At 36.3% G+C, this 16,339-nt stretch overlaps 4 protein-coding genes across 12 annotated transcripts in view; 2 read left to right on the top strand and 2 right to left on the bottom strand.

Annotated features, from left to right (window-relative positions):
• Window positions 1-6,992, top strand: part of LOC149673876 (protein SERAC1) — a 164,211-nt gene extending 157,219 nt beyond the window's left edge. For 2 of the 4 annotated variants that reach the window (XM_089839649.1, XM_089839650.1), the window contains exons 5-13: window positions 1,750-2,060; window positions 2,549-2,838; window positions 3,206-3,330; window positions 3,393-3,509; window positions 3,579-3,885; window positions 4,436-4,984; window positions 5,070-5,255; window positions 5,786-5,929; window positions 6,470-6,992. In XM_089839649.1, coding sequence (XP_089695775.1) covers window positions 1,795-2,060; window positions 2,549-2,838; window positions 3,206-3,330; window positions 3,393-3,509; window positions 3,579-3,885; window positions 4,436-4,984; window positions 5,070-5,255; window positions 5,786-5,929; window positions 6,470-6,669 — 2,184 coding nt within the window. In that variant the 5' untranslated portion in view covers window positions 1,750-1,794 and the 3' untranslated portion in view covers window positions 6,670-6,992. Of the gene's footprint in view, window positions 1-1,749; window positions 2,061-2,249; window positions 2,491-2,548; window positions 2,839-3,205; window positions 3,331-3,392; window positions 3,510-3,578; window positions 3,886-4,435; window positions 4,985-5,069; window positions 5,256-5,785; window positions 5,930-6,469 lie in introns of those variants that run through there. The other 2 variants (XM_089839651.1, XM_089839652.1) reach the window with 2 other exon arrangements.
• On the bottom strand, window positions 215-1,847 carry LOC149673877 (ADP-ribosylhydrolase ARH3-like). The gene is made up of 5 exons (XM_089839664.1): window positions 1,551-1,847; window positions 1,352-1,469; window positions 1,071-1,287; window positions 657-1,001; window positions 215-587 (listed from the first exon to the last, which is right to left on the bottom strand). Exons 1-5 carry the CDS (start codon window positions 1,693-1,695, stop codon window positions 387-389), a joined length of 1,026 nt encoding a protein of 341 aa, XP_089695790.1. The 5' UTR covers window positions 1,696-1,847; the 3' UTR covers window positions 215-386.
• On the bottom strand, window positions 6,685-8,661 carry Dhpr (dihydropteridine reductase). The gene is made up of 4 exons (XM_089839666.1): window positions 8,553-8,661; window positions 8,210-8,399; window positions 7,817-8,150; window positions 6,685-7,203 (listed from the first exon to the last, which is right to left on the bottom strand). Exons 1-4 carry the CDS (start codon window positions 8,640-8,642, stop codon window positions 7,098-7,100), a joined length of 720 nt encoding a protein of 239 aa, XP_089695792.1. The 5' UTR covers window positions 8,643-8,661; the 3' UTR covers window positions 6,685-7,097.
• A 1-nt stretch (window position 8,662) lies between these two features.
• Window positions 8,663-16,314, top strand: LOC149673874 (E3 ubiquitin-protein ligase KCMF1-like). Of its 6 annotated transcripts, none has more exons than XM_089839659.1 (8): window positions 8,663-8,680; window positions 8,967-9,227; window positions 10,925-11,092; window positions 11,159-11,298; window positions 11,385-11,489; window positions 11,623-11,855; window positions 11,987-12,259; window positions 12,560-16,314. In XM_089839659.1, exons 2-8 carry the CDS (start codon window positions 9,212-9,214, stop codon window positions 13,392-13,394), a joined length of 1,770 nt encoding a protein of 589 aa, XP_089695785.1. In that variant the 5' UTR covers window positions 8,663-8,680; window positions 8,967-9,211; the 3' UTR covers window positions 13,395-16,314. The 6 variants fall into 6 exon arrangements, with proteins under 6 accessions (XP_089695785.1, XP_089695783.1, XP_089695784.1 ...); XM_089839657.1 differs by lacking the exon at window positions 8,663-8,680 and adding an exon at window positions 9,352-9,578 and having other exon boundaries at window positions 8,942-9,227; window positions 11,975-12,259; XM_089839658.1 differs by lacking the exon at window positions 8,663-8,680 and having other exon boundaries at window positions 8,943-9,227; window positions 11,975-12,259.
• The last annotated feature ends 25 nt before the right edge of the window (window positions 16,315-16,339 follow it).

Raw genomic sequence — 16,339 nt, 5'->3', positions numbered from 1 at the left:
TCCTTCCCTTTCCGCCAAAATGGCGACAAGTTTTATAAAGTGGAAGGGAAGTGGGGGAATTCACCTGATTGGCTAGGCGTGGCCTGACGTTTAGAAGGGGGGGGATTTTTTACCCCTGCTCACGCTCCCCAAATAATAATAAAGCCGCAATATCACCGACGTCATTCTGGGACCTAAATTTCCATGTTTTGTGGCAATAATTAATACAAGACAATTATATTCAATGTATTTATTTTTTAATTATATATTTATAAGCTTACAAGAGTCATATCATTTAACAACAATATAGAAGTTAATAATAATTTTTGTTTTTATTTAATTTTAAAATAATTATCATAAAATATTTCATATTTAATTTCAATAATAAACTATTATATTTATGTTCTTTATTTCTGAATTATTTTGTACAATTCATCAGCTTGTCTTATGGCATTCTCTAAACCTTCGCAATTAACTTGTAAAGACTCGGGAATAATTTCTATTCCATGATAAGCCCCAGAAATGGCTCCCGCCATTGTTCCTATAGTGTCAGTGTCACCACCAAACGCAAATGTCAGAAAGAGCGTTCTAACGAAGGGATTTGAAGTCTGAAAAGTGAAAATTAACTCAGATAATCACGCAAATTATCAACTTCGTGATAAATCTACAAAAAAAACCTCAAAGTCTGGAATTGGTTCCATGGATCTAAGGAAGGCATAAATTGCAGTTGGCACGGATTTAGGCGCTGTTACGCTTGTTCCCAATTCTATGGCGATCTTTTTAGGAGTAGCATTAACATCTTCCAAAAGTTCTTTAACTAAAGGCAATCTTTTGGTGTAGTATTTTGGTTCCTCTTCAATTTGATTCATCTGATCTATTAAACTGTCAATAAATTCCGCTGGTATGATTGGTCTATTTTCTTGGCCTATTTGAAGAGCTAGTTTCACTGCTAGGCTTTGAAGAATAGCTCCATTATAACCATCAGGGTGAAAATGCGTCAAAAGCGCGGTATTTTTGGCTAACTAAGAGAAAAATGTCCATTTTTATGTCAGGATAATGCAACACTACAACATGGGTTTGATTTTCTATACATCAGCAGTAGTTTTAAAATCTTGGTGGTATGTGAAAAGGGATACAGGCGCTACTCTCATAGCTCCCCCATTTCCAAATGAGCCAGTTCCGTTAAATTGATTTCTGGCTGCTTCGAAAACATCTTCGCTAGTTCTCAACTGATCAAAAATATAAGAGACATGAGAACCGTAACTTCTGTGATCAGTGAGTGGGTCATTAAAATATTCATTTCCAAATCTGAAATTAAATATAAACAATTAATAAAATAGTTAATTATAATAAATCAAGTGTGAAAAAATACTTTCTGGCCAGATCCTTTGCGTTAAAGGATTTATTTTCAATTAGTGATTGTGCAATAGATCTAGCCATGGCAGTGTCATCTGTATAAATTAGTATTTTTGAACCGGACTGTTCTTCTTCTATTTGAAAAAAAAAAAAAAATAATAATACAATTTTATGACTTCGGTAATTTTAATATTATAATTTAATTACGAAATTACCATTTGCTAGTTTAGAGTTAAGGAATTTTGTTATTTTTTTGGTAGAAGAGGCAGAGTTGCATTCGTTTTCAAAGGGAAATCCTAAGCAATCTCCCAATAAGGCGCCAACCATACATCCACGGAATTTTAATTGTAAAGGCTCCATTTGTTCCAATGACACTTAAGTTAACAGTTTGCTTTTTTTTTTAATAAAATACAGAGAAAGAAATGGTCGCTCGTCGCTCTTAAATGTCCTTTTTTAAAAATGGTGGAATCCGGCGGGGAGGCGTATTCTTTTTTGCGTCATTATTGCGTCATAAAGTCACGTGACCACAACACAGGAACAGGAAGGAAATTTATTACGATCCCGGAAGTGGTGACTATTTCGGTTTATGGCCCGGGATTGTCAGAGCTATTAAATATGAAATTAGGATTAGATGAAGGTAAAAATAATGTAAAATATAAGTTATTATTTCATAAACTAAGTAAAAGAAACGCGATATTAGCAGGATTATTAGCGGGAACTATCGGGTGAGATATTTTTTGTAAATTTAAGTTAAGCCTTGGTCTAAATTGCGGAAGTGTGCATGCCTGCACGGATTTATAATAGAAGCTTACGCTTCATGGATATTTCACTGTAGCCTTCAGTAAGGCATTTTCATTTTAAACACATTTATGCCATAAAAATTCGCGCGGGTGGGGACTGGGGGGGGGGGCTGATGACGTAGAAATTGAGGCAAACTTTTTTCTCTTGGCGCGCGTGCGCGCGCGCTTTTCTAAAAATAATTTCGCGCGCGCTATTCAAACTTAGAACTCGATCACGTGAAAAACTTCAACCCCCCTCTGAATTTGCCTCAAATTCTACGTCACAAACGCGCGTGCCAGGCTGGTACTATTTCAGACCAGGAATAAATGTTGTGCGCGTTTTAAGGCGAGTGAAATATCCAGGAAGCCTGCATGGGTTTGTTATTGTTTACATTTGATGATTATCACGATATCATTCAAAATTTCTCTTATAGAGGTGGATTGTACATTAATTATGGAAATTCACGGTTACTTTGGCTCGCCAAAGAACAAAAAACTATTTCTCCGGAGGAAAAACCTCAATATATTCAAATATCAAAAAATGAAGTAGCTTATATCTCTCAAGATAGCGGTACTTTTGAATATGGCATGTTGTCATGGTGGAAACATCAACCGTTAATGAACAAACAAATACATTGGAGATTGTTAAAACTGTCTGAATCGAAAGATAAACATATTAGACATTTAGCTTTGTCTGGACTTGTTGAGTTACCGGGTTTAAATGGTACCGGAGCTCTTGATTCTTAAGCATATAGAGTAGTGTCGGTAGAAAGGGGAGTAGACTGTGTATCCCTCCCTCTAGGCGCGCTTTTGTAAGAGGGGATACTGTACGCGCCTGGTAGGGGGGATGACACTAAGAGATAGAATAATGTCAGTTCTACGTATGCAAACGTCATACCCTTCTATCTCTTAGCTAAGTGTCATCCCCCCTACCAGGCGCGTACAGTATCCCCTCTTACAAAAGCGCGCCTAGAGGGAGGGATACACAGTCTACTCCCCCCTCTACCGACACTGCTCTATGGTATGACGTTTGCATTGTAGAACTGACATTACTCTATTGTTTGGATATTTTTCAACCTATTAACATTTAGACGCAGAGTTCAGAGAGATAGCCCAAGCCTGTAATTTCAAAACCAGTTTAGATTTGGCCAAAATTAAGGGTGTAGATGAAAGATTCTTCTTAAAGCCTCCTCCAATACCGCAAGAATTTTGCAATGTATAGTAATAACAAACTGTAATTTAAATATCTCAGATTGTCTTATAACCTTAATATTATAGTATGATCTCTCAACATCACTAAAAATGCTTTTAAGTCAGTTGCCAAAAGAAATAGAGGATGAATGTGCTAAATTTTTTACCAGTATGGCCCTTGGAATTGTTTATAACGAAGATGAAGTTAATTTATTTTTTGAATTTAATAAAATATACTGAATCAATGACGTTTTAAACATATTTACTTTACAGGGTGGAATATGGAGGATATGGGGTGAAAAGGCTGTATCAGAAGGGGAATCGGGTGTTAATTACCCCAAAAGATTACCCAAAACAACATCAATCCTCCTTAGCTTACAAGCTCTCCTTAGTCAATCAGCCATACAACACCACAGAGTTTTGATAATTAAAAATGGTGGATTGCAACTAATGCAAAGAGCAATTAATGATCCGGGAAATATTGGTTCGAAAGAAACCCTAGAAATCTGTTCACTCGTAGGAAAAATTATTGGAAATTTAGCTTTGGAAGCTGATTTAAGACAGAAAATCTTTTCAGCTGGTAAATAATGAAGCCATTAATTTCAGGGGTGTGCGAGTACTCGTTAAGTTCGAGTACTCGGTTCGAGTATCGAGCCGAGTACTCGACTCGATAACAACACATTGAGGTACTCGAGACAGATTCGAGTAGCTTTTTAACATCTTAAATACTCGACAAATACTCGAGTCCGAGGCTTATAACTATAGCAGACGATGAGTTCATGATCATTTATTTTGAAAATCACCTGTTCAATGTTTAATTGATCACTAACAATCTTTTTGAACTAGTTAGATATTAGATAATTGAAAATCTTCGTTATTTTCAAGAAATTTACAAAATTGCTGCTCGACAAGTCAATATTTGAGACTCGATAATTACTCGAAAGAACAAACAAAATTTGACCTATCTAAATACTCGATACTCGAAAGGATTTTTGAGACTCGGCTCGATACTCGAGAAGAAATTACTTTCGATACTCGGACTCGGCTCAAAACCGAAAAAAACGGGACTCGCACACCACTGATTAATTTCCATCACAAAGAACTCTTACGATAATCCCTTTGAACTTAAGGTTGGATTGGTATCCTTGCTAAATGGTTCAAATCAGAAAGCAATGAACTAAGTCTAATTGCTGCCAGAGCTTTAAATAATCTTTCCGCTGAGGAAGAAGATGACCCCATCTTAGAGGATGGCATCTATATCCTTCATCCTTTTAACAAACAATTTGATTTTGGATACGACTTGGATGTCATATTTGTCCATGGACTTCTAGGTGGAGTTTTTAGAACCTGGCGTCAACAAGACAGTAGAAAAGTCCCCTGGGATTCTAAAAAACCCAATCCCAATCCCAGCACTGCTGATGAATTAATCTCGGCCATACAGGCGAAATTCTTACCAACATACACAACCTGTTGGCCCAAAGATTGGTTGCCTAAAGATGTAGGAAGAATTCGGGTCTTAGCTGTTGATTATGAAAGTAATTTAAGCGATTGGCGATCGCAATGTCCTCAAAGAGGAAAGATGAACACTTTAGAAAGTCGTAGCAATGATATCATGGAGAAATTAACAAAAGCTGGAATTGGAAAGAAACCTGTTGTCTTTGTTACTCATTCTATGGGAGGTAAATATTGAAAATTTCATATTTTTCTTTAGGTTTCTGTAAGATTTTTAAAAAATCTCGTTTCTATTTGAGAAATTTCTTCCAGGGTTGATTGTTAAGCAAATGTTGTTGCAATCACTCAATTCTGAAGATTTAAATAAGAGAAACATTAGTGAAAACACCAAAGGACTGGTTTTTTTCAGCGTCCCCCATAAAGGCTCTTCATTGGCTGATTTAAAACCGAGTGTGCAGTTTCTTGTTAAACCATCAGTTGAAGTTAGAGAATTGAAAGGTATATTTGTAAATTTTCTATTCAGGGTTCGTACACGACCTGGAAAACCTGGAAAAGTCAGGGAAATTGAAAATGGGCCTAAAAGGTCAGGGAAAAGTCAGGGAAATTGAAAATGTGCCTAAAAAGTCAGGGAAATGTCAGGTAAAAATATATTGGTGGGAAATTGATAGTCTGGATAACAGTATAAGGGTGACCAAAAAAGTGTTGTCTGAGACGAGCAGAACCCCAAATTCGCGGAGCTCGCTTCGCTCGCTACGGTTATTTATGATTTACTTATGGTTAAATTTAAACGAATTAGTTGGCTTATCTTTATAACAATGACAACTCGTGCAAAAATGATTCGAGTGAATTTAGATTGGTTTTCATATATTTACGCCTTGTAAGTTATTGCATATAGTCAGGGAAATTTGTGGAATTTTGTCAGGGAAAACCTGGAAAAGTCAGGGAATTTCATTCCAAAAATTTTGTACGAACCCTGCTATTGTATTTTATGCCTATTGTAATTAAATTATGTTTAATTATCATTTTAGATCGAAATAGACTTCAAGAGATACACAATTCCTTTCTAGATTTGGCTAAGAAGCAAAATATAACTTGCTTAAGTTTTGGAGAGACAAAAAAGACCAATGTTGGGTTGAAATGGAATGTCTTAATTGTCCCTCCTGATTTAGCCGGTGATAAATTTAGTTTTTATAATTTTAATAAATTAGTTTAATGTCCAGTGGTGTGCGAGTCCCGTTTTTTTCGGTTTCGAGCCGAGTCCGAGTATCGAAACTAATTTCTTCTCGAGTATCGAGCCGAGTCTCAAAAATCCTTTCGAGTATCGAGTATTTAGATAGGTCAAATTTTGGTTCTTTCGAGTAATTATCGAGTCTCAAATATTGACTAGTCGAGTAGCAATTTTGTAAATTTCTTGAAAATAACGAAGATGTTCAATTATCTAATATCGAACTAGTTCAAAAAGATTGTTAGGGATCAATTAAACATTGAACAGGCGATTTTCAAAATAAATGATCATGAACTCATCGTCTGCTATAGTTGTAAGCCTCGGACTCGAGTATTTGTCTGAGTATTTAAGATGTTAAAAAGCTACTCGAATCTGTCTCGAGTACCTCAATGTGTTGTTATCGAGTATCGAGTACTCGCACACCCCTGTTAATGTCTCTTTAAAAAAAAATGTATATTCTGAAAATACATCCAACTTTTTGCCGTAGATCCTGGCATTGGAAAATTCTACACACTTCCCGTCAATCATTTGAACACTTGCAAACCATTTGACAACAGTTCCCCCAATTACATTCTATTGGTTGAGTTTCTAAAAGACTTAATCGATAAAATAACCTCTATGAAGACTCAAAATCAAACGAGCATAAGTTTAGAAATGGAGAGAATGCTCTTAACCAGCTTCTTGTGATAAAAAAAAAAGTCATTTAATAATGCTTAACAAATATTTATTGATATATTGCATTTGTTTACAAACAGTCAAACACCCATTGATGCCAACAAACAAACAAACCAACATTTTTCCATATAAAATATTTACTTTGGCACATTTTTTTTAAAAAAAATATATATTTTTAATTAGCAACCAGCTTTTTTTAAATTTGAACAAAACGTCAAAACCTAAAAGAAAAATAGGAAAATCAACTTTTTGAGCATTTTTAAACAAAACTTAAGGTTTTGGGAATGTTTTAATGACTTTAGAACATGATGAAATTAAATTGCTTCAAATTTTAATTAAGTTAGTTTAATTATTAAACGAACAAAGCCAACACAGATCTGATATTTATTTGTTTGTTTTTCCTTCTCCGTCTCTTTTTATAAAATAGAAAGACATTTAATTTAAAGAGCTGCTGGTTTAAGTTCAGTTTGGCCCCCAGTTGTGATAAGTTGAATTAGAGATCCGCTTTTAGGTCTGTCCTGGTTTGTAGTCCACGAATACATCAACCTAAGTTTAATTTTAATCAAAATTAAGGATTAATATTAGTTTTAACACACTATAAAAGCAAAAGTGGATGAGAGGAAAAGGTATGAAAATGGCCAAAAGTCGCGAGTCATCAGAGTTTCGCCGTAGTTGACCGTTTTATTGGCGTAGCTATACTGAGCCTGTTCACTCCCATAAAGTAGGTCTTGTGTTAATTCGCGGTTACGCGGTTACAGTCGTCTGCTATTGTGTATGTATGATAGAACTTCCTCGATTTGTGTTTGTAGTCAGAACAGAGTAGCTGGTAATGTTTTAAAAGGTATTTGAAGGTATAATATGGATTTAAGTAAGTTTATCGAAACAATAGAAGAGCACATAAAACTAGTTGCGTTTAAAACAAAATTTCGGTAATTTAGCTATAGCGCCAGCAGCTTGCGTCGTGATCGAGTGGGCTATGGTTAAACCAAGGAGCATAAATGTCTGAACTACTTTCAGTTGCGAGTTTGCAAGTCCATCAATCACTAGTAAACTAAATAGTTATTGGCGAAACTTTGATGTCCGCGTTTTTTAACACAGGCTCTATGGCCATTGTCATACTTTCCCTCTCATCCACATTTGATAAAAGCATTTATCTTACCCAGCAACAAATTCCAAGCTAGTCCAAGCACTGTGATCAGCTTTAGGCATAAATTTCCGATTCATGGGTGTATCCAAAGTTATTGGTAATATTGCCACAACTGTAGCACCTTCTGGAAGTCCACTTTTAGGTTGACCCAAACTTTGAACCAATTGGTGTACCGCTCCCTTAGCTAAACCATATCCAATCATTCCTGGAGTTCCCTCAAGCGCGGCTTTGGCCCCTGTTAGTGATAATAACCCCCCTGGTTTTAAATGTTTAGAAGCCAACTGAGCAGCGATAGTCGAAGTCCAGACACTTTGCTTCCACATTAAATCCGAATTTTTGATAAAATCTGGATTAATTATAAGGTTATTTTCATTTTTTTAAGATGTTAGGCTTATATTTTTTCACCATTTGTGGCGGCGTTTCCTCCTGCCCAGCCACCAGCTACGCAGATTAGAGCATCAACTTGTTTTCCTTCGAGTAGGGCTTCAACTCCAGTAGCCACTTGCTCTGATTGCTCAATCCAATTGTCGCTTGGTTTGACTTCAACATTACCATCAGCTTGCTCATTAGGAACCATATCAATCGAGCCGACCCACTTAAAACATTCCAATTAAAACCGCATTAATTGCCCCAGGGGTCATCCATTGAGGAATGATTCGAAAAATTCCAAAAAATTTATTTGCGAAGCCCTTTTAGATTATTTATAGGTATTTCAAAGGGTAGGGGGTATATTGATTAACATTCTTACCCAATTTTTAGATTTAAAAAGGGAAACGCAAGCATTTCCAAGCGCTCCACGTCCTCCGTAGATCAAAACTCTACCGCTCACAGCCGCCATGATTTTTCAAGAGCTGATTCTGAAATCGGAAAGAAATCGTATGCAAATTTGGCCTATTTTAATCACAGGGATAGTCTATAAAGCTTCGAATGTAAAACTGTTACGAATTCAGCCATTGTTTTACAGTTTCAATGTAACTTGTATTATACGCTCCGTTTTTAAACCAAAATTTATGTATCTAAGACCTATAGCGTAAAATACGTTGATACCAAAACAAAGTAACTCTGAAATACTTTAACACTTTTGTCAAACCTTTATAAATGACCCCATAGGAAGTCGAGCAGTGACGTAATGCCCTCTAAAAGTATATATTTTTTTTTTCAGAGAAAAGACGGACTGCGTAACTAACGACAACGGAAGGCTATGAAAGACTTTTATTAACGAATTATTATAGGCCTAATTAGATGGAATTTTAATTTAAGTAGTGTTATGAATGAGTTCGCGTAAAAATAAGGGAATTTATAATGAACGAGCTCTAAGAGAAAACGTCAAGAAATCCAAACGCACCCGGTGATTTTTAACATCAAAGAGGAGAAAGTTCGGCCCACTACAACAGCTACGGCTTCGAAATGTCTCGTCACGAAGGTACGAGCCAAATTTTAGGCCTAATTCCGTTTTTTTCTCCGTCTTAAACTTTGGCTTCCGAATTTGCATTTTTTAATACTTTAAAGTGTACGCGTTTGGCTATAAGCCTGTCGATTAATTTCAGTTTTAATCTGAACCCTAAAAAACCATCAGGGTGTCAATTTTCATCCCATCGCGACGCTTATTGACCCCTAAGCCTTGGTCGGGGACTTTTAAGCACCCGTCTGTCCCCTGCACCCGGGCCATACCCTAATAATAGGGTTAAATAGGCTAATTGCGGAAGGCACCCCTTATAAAGGATTAAAAGGATCGAAATGAGCATTCGGAATTCATTATCAGACCGGTCAACTGGTAATTAAAACGACTTTATAAATTTTCAGTTACTTAGTTTATCGTTTTCGCATGATTACTGGCAGTGGTTAGTTATGACATGAGGGGCTAAATGTGCGCCTGTTTTATTTAATTGAATAAATTTCCCCTTTTCCCCTAATTTTACTAAATTGGATGTGTTTTAACTTCTAAATATTGCTACCTTTTCCAAATTATTGCTATTTTTTTATTATTCTCTTTCTCTGTAGCTTGTTTATTGCCACCTTTTCCACAATATTGTTATTTTAGTGACTTTAGTCTCTTTCTACCCTAAGAGGTGGGCAACTGGGCATTTGAGGGGAAAAAGGGGGAAAAATTTGTACAGCCAAGCTTGGTGAAACTCAGAAAATTTCCGCAAATGCCCAGTTCATAGCCTACTCGATTCACGCTCACGTATTCAAGCTGCAGCGCGTGACCGAGTGGGCTATGCCTATAAATTGGCGCACTTTTAGTTCGTTCACGCTCACGTATTCAAGCTGCAGCGCGTGACCGAGTGGGCTATGCCTATAAATTGGCGCACTTTTAGTTCGTGTTATGAGTCAGCACATGGTTAAAAGCTATCGGTAAAATCGGTATTGACAACTGTTAGAAAAAAAAGTTTTCATACGTTTGGAAATGACTAAACCTTTCATGTGCCGGTGTGCTTATTGTGCTAAGCAGCCAAGAATCGAGAGTAGGTTTTTAGTTTTGTACTTCCTAATTCCTGTCATAACTTAGGTTTACCTTATTCTTCCCTGTTGTGGATGTAAGGCTTATGATGATTTCACTTTTTGGGCTTTGAGAGATAGCCGTCTTAGTATTTAGCACAATTTCGCCATATTTTATTACTTAAAACGTCCACAATTACCTGAACTGGTGATTTTTTTTTTCTTCTTAAAACTAAAACGGGTGGTTTTTATAGCTAGTCGAACGTATTTAATCTTATATCTCGCGAGCAATTGTCTTATGAAGAACTCGGTTTATTTCTAAGCTCCTTTAAAGCCCTTAAATAAAGAAGCACTTAAAGCTTCTTTAGAAATTTGTAAGATGGTAAAGACCTTAGTTTTATAAGTAAATAACTTAAAAGCTTAGTCATACAATACAAACTGTCATATTGAAAAACATCAATAGAGTAGTGATGGTAGAGAGGGGAGTACACGGTGTATCCCTCGTTCTAGGCGCGCTTTTGTAAGAGGGGATACTGTACGCGACTGGTAGGGGGGATGACACTGAGCTAAGAGATAGAAGGGTGTGACGTTTGCATACGTACAACTGACATTACTCTATACCATTCGTTACTTTTGAATGGTAATCATTGTAAATGGGCTATTTCTTCTCTTTTTCCGCAGGTGTAAGCTGTGATTCTTGTTTGAAAGGAAATTTTCGCGGTAAACGGTACAAGTGTTTGATTTGCTATGATTATGATTTGTGTGCCACTTGCTACGATGCTGGAGCTACGAATACCAGACACACAACTGATCATCCCATGCAGTGTATATTAACTAGAATGGATTTTGGTATGAAGTGTTGACCCTAACTCTTCTGTTCAGCAATGAAAACTTAATAAACCCCCTTATGCTCAGATTTATACTATGGTGGGGAAGCTATATCTATAGAACAGCCACAAGCTTTCACTTGTCCCTTTTGTGGGCGGATGGGATTTACAGAGACCACCCTGCAAGAACACGTCACTTCCGATCACTCTGACTCCTCTTTTGAAGTGGTGAAGATAATTCCCTTTAAAGCTATGGAAATAACTAGGTTAAAACCTTAATCGGGTTATGTCTTTTTGTTCCGTTTTCATTCAAGGTTTGCCCTATTTGCGCAGCCTTACCGGGTGGAGAACCTAACCATGTTACTGATGATTTTGCTTCACATTTAACATTAGAACACCGTAATTCTCGTGGTGAAATTATATCCTTTTTGGTAAAAAAAATATGGTGGTGAAAGGGTTCATAAATAGGTCATCATCATGTGGGAGCTTCCCCCCCCCAAAGACCCTTGTTTGAGTCACAGGTGGAAAATATTTTCCTTAACCTAAGAATACGACGAACCTTCAGGCTCAAGGCATGTCCGGAGAGTTCCTCATCCTAGTAGAGGCATAAGTGGAGCTAGGTCTAGACGAGCTCACATGCAGTTTAGTTCTTCTACAGGCTTATCTTCTCTCTCTCCTGGTGGAGTTAGTGGTAACTCGAGTTCCCCTAATGTGGGTGGGAGTAGTGCCAGGGATTCTATGGATCCCATTACGGAACTACTCTCTCAATTATCCGGAGCTCGTAGGTAAGCATCTAAGAAGTATCGTCTCTTTAGGGGATTTCTATTTAGTAGGGGAAAGGGGATTTCTTCTTTTCGCATCGAACATTATTCATATTGGGGGTGTTTGCCTCGAAAAACTTTTGATCGTTTCAAAGGGCGACGGCTAACCTGCCCCAACCCAACTCGCAACTGCACCAGCTTCAAATGCAGCTCCAACTGGAGAGACAGCAAGCTCAGGCCACTCGCCAACAAATGGAAAGGCTGCCTCGGCGTCAGGGACAAGTTACTAATGGTAGCGCCACAGCCTCCACTACCCAGCACGCCTCTTCCGGTCCCAGTTCCAATGGAACACAGTCTCATTACACCATGCTCCTTGAGCCACAACCTAGTCCAACTAATAATGCCCCAACGCAGTTTCTTCTTTTGCGGTAAGCCTTTTAATCTTTGTTTGTCGTTATTGGTCTCTTATTTTTAGTGCTTACTATGAACCTTAGAAGGGATGACCCTTTGATTTCCCCAAAGCTATAAGAAATTGGAACTGTTCCAAGATTGCGTAAGACTGTTGATACTTGGAAATAATAATATTTGTTCTGAGAAGTGTTGCAATTTCGAAAGCTTCGCGTCAAAACTATTTAGTATTTGGGTCCCTTCCAGGCTTACTGTTGTCTCCCAAAAGATGATGACAAAAGAATAGTTGTTTATGACGCGTCAAATTTTTTAACTGACAGATGTACAGAGCCTACTTTAACCGAATCCGAGCAACAATCCTTGGAGTCTGAACGAGTTGACAGAAGTTTATTTGTCCAGGAATTTATATTATCCACTCTTAGCGAATCCCTCCCGCCTCACTATGATTGGGAGGCCTTAAGCGGGAAGGTAGGACAGTTAGCCCAAACTTCCGAAAGCGCCTCTTCTCCCAATAATGACAACTGTAAAGAAAACTCGATAAGCACTCTGGCGGCGGAGGCTTCCCCTTCTAATTCTCCCGTAACGAACGAAGCCAACGAGAAAGAAGCCTCCTCAACAACCTTTTTAAACAACAATTCGGGCGGGACGGGCTTTAGTCCCGCCTTAAACCCCACTCAACATCAAAATACCGCGCAGAGTATACGGCCACAAGTTTCCTCTACTTCGACGTCTCAACAGAATCATAATTCTAGCAGCGCTAGTTCTTCTAATCCCCCTTCTAGCGGAGGACGTTCGGGAAACTCCAGGAAATCTTCAAATTCGCGGGGAAGGTCTAACGGTGGTACAGCCAATTCTACGTTTGGTTCCATCAATCAAGTAATGGCTGGGGGAATACCACCTCAACAAGCTTCTCAGGGAGGCGGTAGCGCTAGAAGTGGTAATTCGAATATGGGTGCAGCCGCTTCCGCGAGAGGAGGGATTAGGGATGGACTGCATCTGGGAGGGGGACTTGGTCGGGGCGTTTTTCGAAATAATGCCGGGGGAAATAATGGGGCTGGAGGAACCTCCCCGCCTTCTTCTACGCGTCGAAAGGTGCCTCGAGGTGGCCAGGTTGATGAGCGTAACAAATCTAGCGAACCACCACCGCCACACTGATTACGGTTTTTTAGAGTATTTAATTATTCGCTGTTAATAATTTTCTTTTTTTTTTTTTCTTTCGTTTCCCCTTTCCCCGTTTTTCCGCCTATTTCAATTTAAACAAATATAAAGCAATTTAGAAAAAAAAAAAAACTCCCCTTGTATTCCTAAAAGTAGTTTTTGTTCAACAAGTTTACGAACACTAGGAAGAGTTTTAGGTTTAATTTAGAGATACGATTTTTTAGTCCCATATTAATCTTTTAGAAGATTTGTCTCTAACATTCGCTTAACTTCTTCTTCTTGAACCAGAAGTCCGTAACTCGAAGTAAAGATCCTCGGTCCGTTCCGTGTTTGCCCTATTTTTTTATCAACTCAAACGCGTCAATTTCACACATTAGATATTATACAACGTGAAATACCATAAGCTTGGTTAAGAAAATGTGAAATACCATAAGTTTGGTTAAGAAAATGTGAAATACCATAAGTTTGGTTAAGAAAATGTGAAATACCATAAGTTTGGTTAAGAAAATGTGAAATACCATTAAGCTCGGTTAAGAAAATGTGATTTGCTTCGAGTTACTCGACTCTCGTTTAACACTGAACAATACCAGCCAATAAACAATAAGCCCTTATGCGCAAATGTTTCTATTACAATATCAAATTTAAATAAATAATACTAACACTTAATTAATTAATTAATTATCCAATTAGGTTTAGGTTAAATCGTAATTTAATTTAAGCCATTTTAAAATTTAATTTAGGCTTAGGATAAAGTTATTTCCTAAATTAATAATCCAGAACTCGATGGTAATTACTAATTTGTGTAAAATTCTTTATTAATTAACTTACTAATTTATATTTAATTCATTTAATATTTAAATATATTTGGGTTAATTATATTTTATAACAAATTTCAACCCCCCCTTCCCCCCCCCCCGCTTATTGTCAATATCAAACAAAAAAAAATTTAGTTTTAGCGAAGCGAAGTAAATATATAAATTAATTAATTAAATTCTTTAACTCGAGTGTGTATTAAAGAATTTAATGTCAAAATTAACGTAAATTATCCAGAAAACGTAAGTAAAAAACAAACCGTAATCTTTGTGTGGGAATTTTTGCGCTTAACCAGATTGGAATCGTATCGTTCGTTTTTGGGGGTCATTCTTTAAAAAAACAATTTAATTAAAACGAGCGATTTATATTAAAAAGAATAAATACAAATGAAGGTACCGTTTTATGTGGCCTTGATTAATAATTAATTTGTGTATTAAAATCGTCTTTAATATTATTAATTATATAATTAACAATTTTTCAAAGAAATGGGCGTCAGAACTGTTAATATTTAGTTTTTAAGAAAAGAAAACAAACAAATAAACAAACAAACCGCTTTACAATCAATATTTATGAAAAAAAAAAACGAACGTAAAAGATTTGTACAGCGGATTTAGAGTATGAGAGATATAAAAAAATTTCAATAACGATTCTAAAACAAACAACTAAATTAAAAATACAACAAACAAACTCTTGTGCCCATATTTGTACAGTGATTTGAGGATATATAAATGAACTTTTTTGTGAGAGTGTCATAGTAAAACAAAAATATTTTTTTTTCCTTAAGAGTGATTAAGTTTTTTCGTTAGAAATTTGAAAAAAAAAAAAAAAAATTAATTTTTTTGAATTTCCTGAATAGCCCCGTTTTTGAAGGAAAAGTTCAGGTAACGTAACATTATACCATAAAAGATCGGCCTTTTTCTAAATATTAATGGAAATAAAATAAATCATCTCTTATTACGAAATAATTAGTCTTAAAAACGAGTGCTACTGCGTAGTCATTGGTTTTGTGGCGTCTGCTAGCCAGAACCTTAGTTACCTTACCTCTCTCAGGTCTCAGCCTATGAGACTTAACCAATCACGTAGTGGACGCCACTAAAGCAATGGCGGATGGCGCAGTAGTCCTCGTTTTTAGACTAATTAAATGATAATTATTTAATTAGTCTTAAAAACGAGGGCTACTGCGTAGCCATTGGTTTTGTGGCGTCTGCTAGCCAGAACCTTAGTTACACCTTACCTCTCTCAGCCTATGAGACTTAACCAATCACGTAGCGGACGTCACTAAAGCAATGGCGGCGCAGTAGTCCTCGTTTTTAGACTAATTAAATGATAATTATTTAATTAGTCTTAAAAACGAGTGCTACTGCGTAGCCATTTATTTTGTGGCGTCTGCTAGCCAGAACCTTAGTTACATTTATTTTTCCTTGTATATTTAGTAAAAGGCAGCTCTTTTTAGGTATAATGTTACGTTACCTGAACTATCCTTTAAGTTATTTTGTTCCCAGACAAATTATTATTATTATTATTTTGGTTTTGTTCAACGCGCTAAAAAACAATTTAAACGTGGAAAGCCAAAAAAAAAAAATAAAGACGTACGAAGCTTAAATATTTAAAAAGTAAAATTAAATAAATAAAATAAAAACAAACAAACACAACGGGATTTAATTGGTGGTATTAGAAATAATTATAAAAAGACTTTTTTCTAAATATATTAAATCCCGTTGACGATATATTCCCAAGTCCTCTAAAAATAAACACACATTGTAACGCTTCGACTGTTATGTAAAAAAAAAAAAAATAATAATAACGTGATCAAGCAGAATTTTACGCTTTACTTTCTAGATATTTGAGTAAAAAAAAAAACATTTTGTAAACACCAAATAAAGAAAAATTTAGGCTTATTTAATTTAATTAAATTAAATGGGGAATTTATTTGAAAGAAAAAATGGGAATATTCCACTGCAGAACTGTGTAAATTTTAATACAATTAAAAACGATATAAAGTAAGGTTATAATAATAAATTTAAAATAAAAAAAAAACAAACAAACAAACAAACGCAATGTGTATATATACAAAAAGTAATTGAGATTAAAGCTTTAATCACGATTAGTTTGATTAATGCGAATTAAGG

Source organism: Phalangium opilio, unplaced genomic scaffold (genome assembly GCF_054372755.1).
Source record: "Phalangium opilio isolate 3A_F unplaced genomic scaffold, DU_Popi_V2 ptg000048l_1, whole genome shotgun sequence".
Lineage (NCBI taxonomy): Eukaryota > Metazoa > Arthropoda > Arachnida > Opiliones > Phalangiidae > Phalangium > Phalangium opilio.
Note: the sequence above shows the minus strand (reverse complement) of the source record. Positions and strands in the feature narration are given on the sequence as shown.

Bases quoted from the DNA above. Each gene is read 5' to 3' on its own strand.
- LOC149673877 (XM_089839664.1), bottom strand. From the start codon at position 1,695: ATGGAGCCTTTACAATTAAAATTCCGTGGATGTATGGTTGGCGCCTTA. The intron at 1,288-1,351 runs GTATTTTTTCAC...ATTTAATTTCAG, and splicing joins GCAAAGGATCTGGCCAGAAA to ATTTGGAAATGAATATTTTA. The intron at 588-656 runs GTTTTTTTTGTA...TTCACTTTTCAG, and splicing joins AACCAATTCCAGACTTTGAG to ACTTCAAATCCCTTCGTTAG.
- Dhpr (XM_089839666.1), bottom strand. From the start codon at position 8,642: ATGGCGGCTGTGAGCGGTAGAGTTTTGATCTACGGAGGACGTGGAGCG. The intron at 8,400-8,552 runs GTAAGAATGTTA...GAATGTTTTAAG, and splicing joins TTTTTAAATCTAAAAATTGG to TGGGTCGGCTCGATTGATAT. The intron at 7,204-7,816 runs GTAAGATAAATG...AATTAAACTTAG, and splicing joins AGCTTGGAATTTGTTGCTGG to GTTGATGTATTCGTGGACTA.
- LOC149673874 (XM_089839654.1), top strand. From the start codon at position 10,212: ATGACTAAACCTTTCATGTGCCGGTGTGCTTATTGTGCTAAGCAGCCA. The intron at 10,270-10,924 runs GTAGGTTTTTAG...CTTTTTCCGCAG, and splicing joins TAAGCAGCCAAGAATCGAGA to GTGTAAGCTGTGATTCTTGT. The intron at 11,093-11,158 runs GTATGAAGTGTT...CCTTATGCTCAG, and splicing joins ATTAACTAGAATGGATTTTG to ATTTATACTATGGTGGGGAA.